At 38.1% G+C, this 2,073-nt stretch overlaps 1 protein-coding gene across 1 annotated transcript; it reads right to left on the bottom strand.

Moving 5' to 3' along the window:
• Positions 1-360: 360 nt before the first annotated feature.
• SARC_14337 (hypothetical protein) lies at positions 361-660 on the bottom strand (the record flags this gene model as incomplete). Its single annotated transcript, XM_014291532.1, has 1 exon — positions 361-660. A coding segment is annotated over one exon (300 nt), but the record flags the coding sequence as incomplete, so codon positions are not given.
• Positions 661-2,073: the final 1,413 nt, after the last annotated feature.

The following is a 2,073-nucleotide window of genomic DNA, read 5'->3' as shown; positions in this document are numbered from 1 at the left end:
ATATCTACACACATACACACCCACACACACGCACACACACACATATATATATATATATGTATACTTATACATATGAAAATACATATACATATACATATACAAATACATATATACATACATACATACATACACATACACATAACACACACACACACATATATATATATATATATATATATATATATGTATACATATAATTTCTGTGTAGTATGCTTATTTGATGGTATAAGGTTCAACCAATCAGATCCGCAGTCAGATCCGCAAAATTGCTGAGATATAATTGTCTGATAATCACTTGGAATACAGAAATATTCCGGGTAAACGATGACTACCAGAAATCGATGGCAAAGGGTTTAATACCTTTGTCGCTGGAAAATCCTCCGCATTGATATCGATATTCATAGGTGCGAGGGGCGGTGCTGGCAGATTCTTCTGCAAATTCTTTTTTTCTATGCTATCAGCATCCGTACTAATCTGTATTGGTTTGGCCGGCGCGGGGCCGGCATTCTCCGGTTTCTCAACAGATAACGCTGGATTACGACTTGGATCGTCTCGCTTCAAACCATCAGCATAACTTTGAGATTCATCGAGATTGCTATTCAAGTTAGATGCTTTTCTTTGGTACGCCGTACTCAGTTGTCGATAAGAAGCATCAGGCATGTCAGAAGCGGTGTAGATGCTCAGAAACGAAATCAGTAGCATACATAATATAGGGTAGATATACCAGCGTGAGCGAGCCACTCTGACCCTCTTGGCCCCCCCCATCATACTTCTAGATTGGTGTAAACTACTAATCTATCAACTAATTATACCAGACCGGCATATATATCACCTGTGCATCATGGTTTCTCAATTTTAAAATTCATTTATAATCCACTACTGAAATAAAGTGCTTGCTAAATAACGACAGGCTTGCTCTTGTACGTGTCATTTTTACTCCCACAATAAGTGCGTTGTGAGAACTCTGATAAAGTTGCATAACAAACGGGAAACGGTTATGGCCTGGTAGGCTGGTGGGAAGTGGGAACAGGGTAAATATGTAGTGAAATGGGGTCGATTCAGCTTTTGTATTCCCTCGATACGGTTGCTAACGTCAAGGATTTTTCCAAAGCCTTATTTTTAAAATCCATCGGTATTTAAAAAAACAATAATTTTTTTTTTCAAATGAGACTGAACTCCTGAAGCCTGAGCCGCCCTGCCCCTGAGGGCTGAGGGCCTGAGGGCTGATTCTGAGAGCCTGAGACCCTCGAAATATGCTTTCCTTGTCTGAATTTCAATTGTTTGTTTTTTAAGAAAAAACAAAAAGGGACTATTTACATATTTAGCGTTGTCATCCAGCTTTCTCGTGAAAAAAAAAAGCTGAGAGTAATAATCTAATTATGGACAATAACTGATGATTATGTACTCTGGCGGGCTCAGCGATTCAGGGACGCATCAGACAACAGGATTTGGGAACTCATAAATATGGAGAATTGTTAAGACTGCGACCACTACTACTGCGATTCTCGCCTGCGACAACTAAGACTGAGACTCTCGCCTGCGACCACTACTCTGAGGCTCTCGCCTGCGACCTCATAATCATATTCATAAATATGAGAGCTCCATGGGGTATTTGATATTATTAACTAATAATAAAGGAGTCGAATAGTCAGCGGCATAGCCCACCCTAAAAACTAACGTTCTGTATTTGAGTTCTGATATTGGGTATTTTAATATCTCACCCAATATTTCAATTTTTTTTTGACCGATATGAAAATAGACCTATGAAATATAATTTTAGAATAAAATCGTTTCAATTTTTCATAGCCTTCTTCTGAATCATACAAATTTTTGTATATTTTAGAGGGCTATGATCAAAAACGGTTTTGGAAACGCTTTTATAACCCATGGGGCCCTAATTGTAGTACACACAAATATAGACACGCATTTAAAACTACTTATTGGGGATAGAAACTCGTTCAAGTACGTTGCACAGCCATGGGACGGCGATGTATAAACGATATATGAAAACAAGAATCATCATTTACATATAAATTCCCTTTCGGACGATCTTGACAACTACTATATATATAT

This window comes from Sphaeroforma arctica, assembly GCF_001186125.1.
Source record: "Sphaeroforma arctica JP610 unplaced genomic scaffold supercont1.4479, whole genome shotgun sequence".
NCBI classification, from domain to species: Eukaryota; class Ichthyosporea; order Ichthyophonida; genus Sphaeroforma; species Sphaeroforma arctica.
Note: the sequence above shows the minus strand (reverse complement) of the source record. Positions and strands in the feature narration are given on the sequence as shown.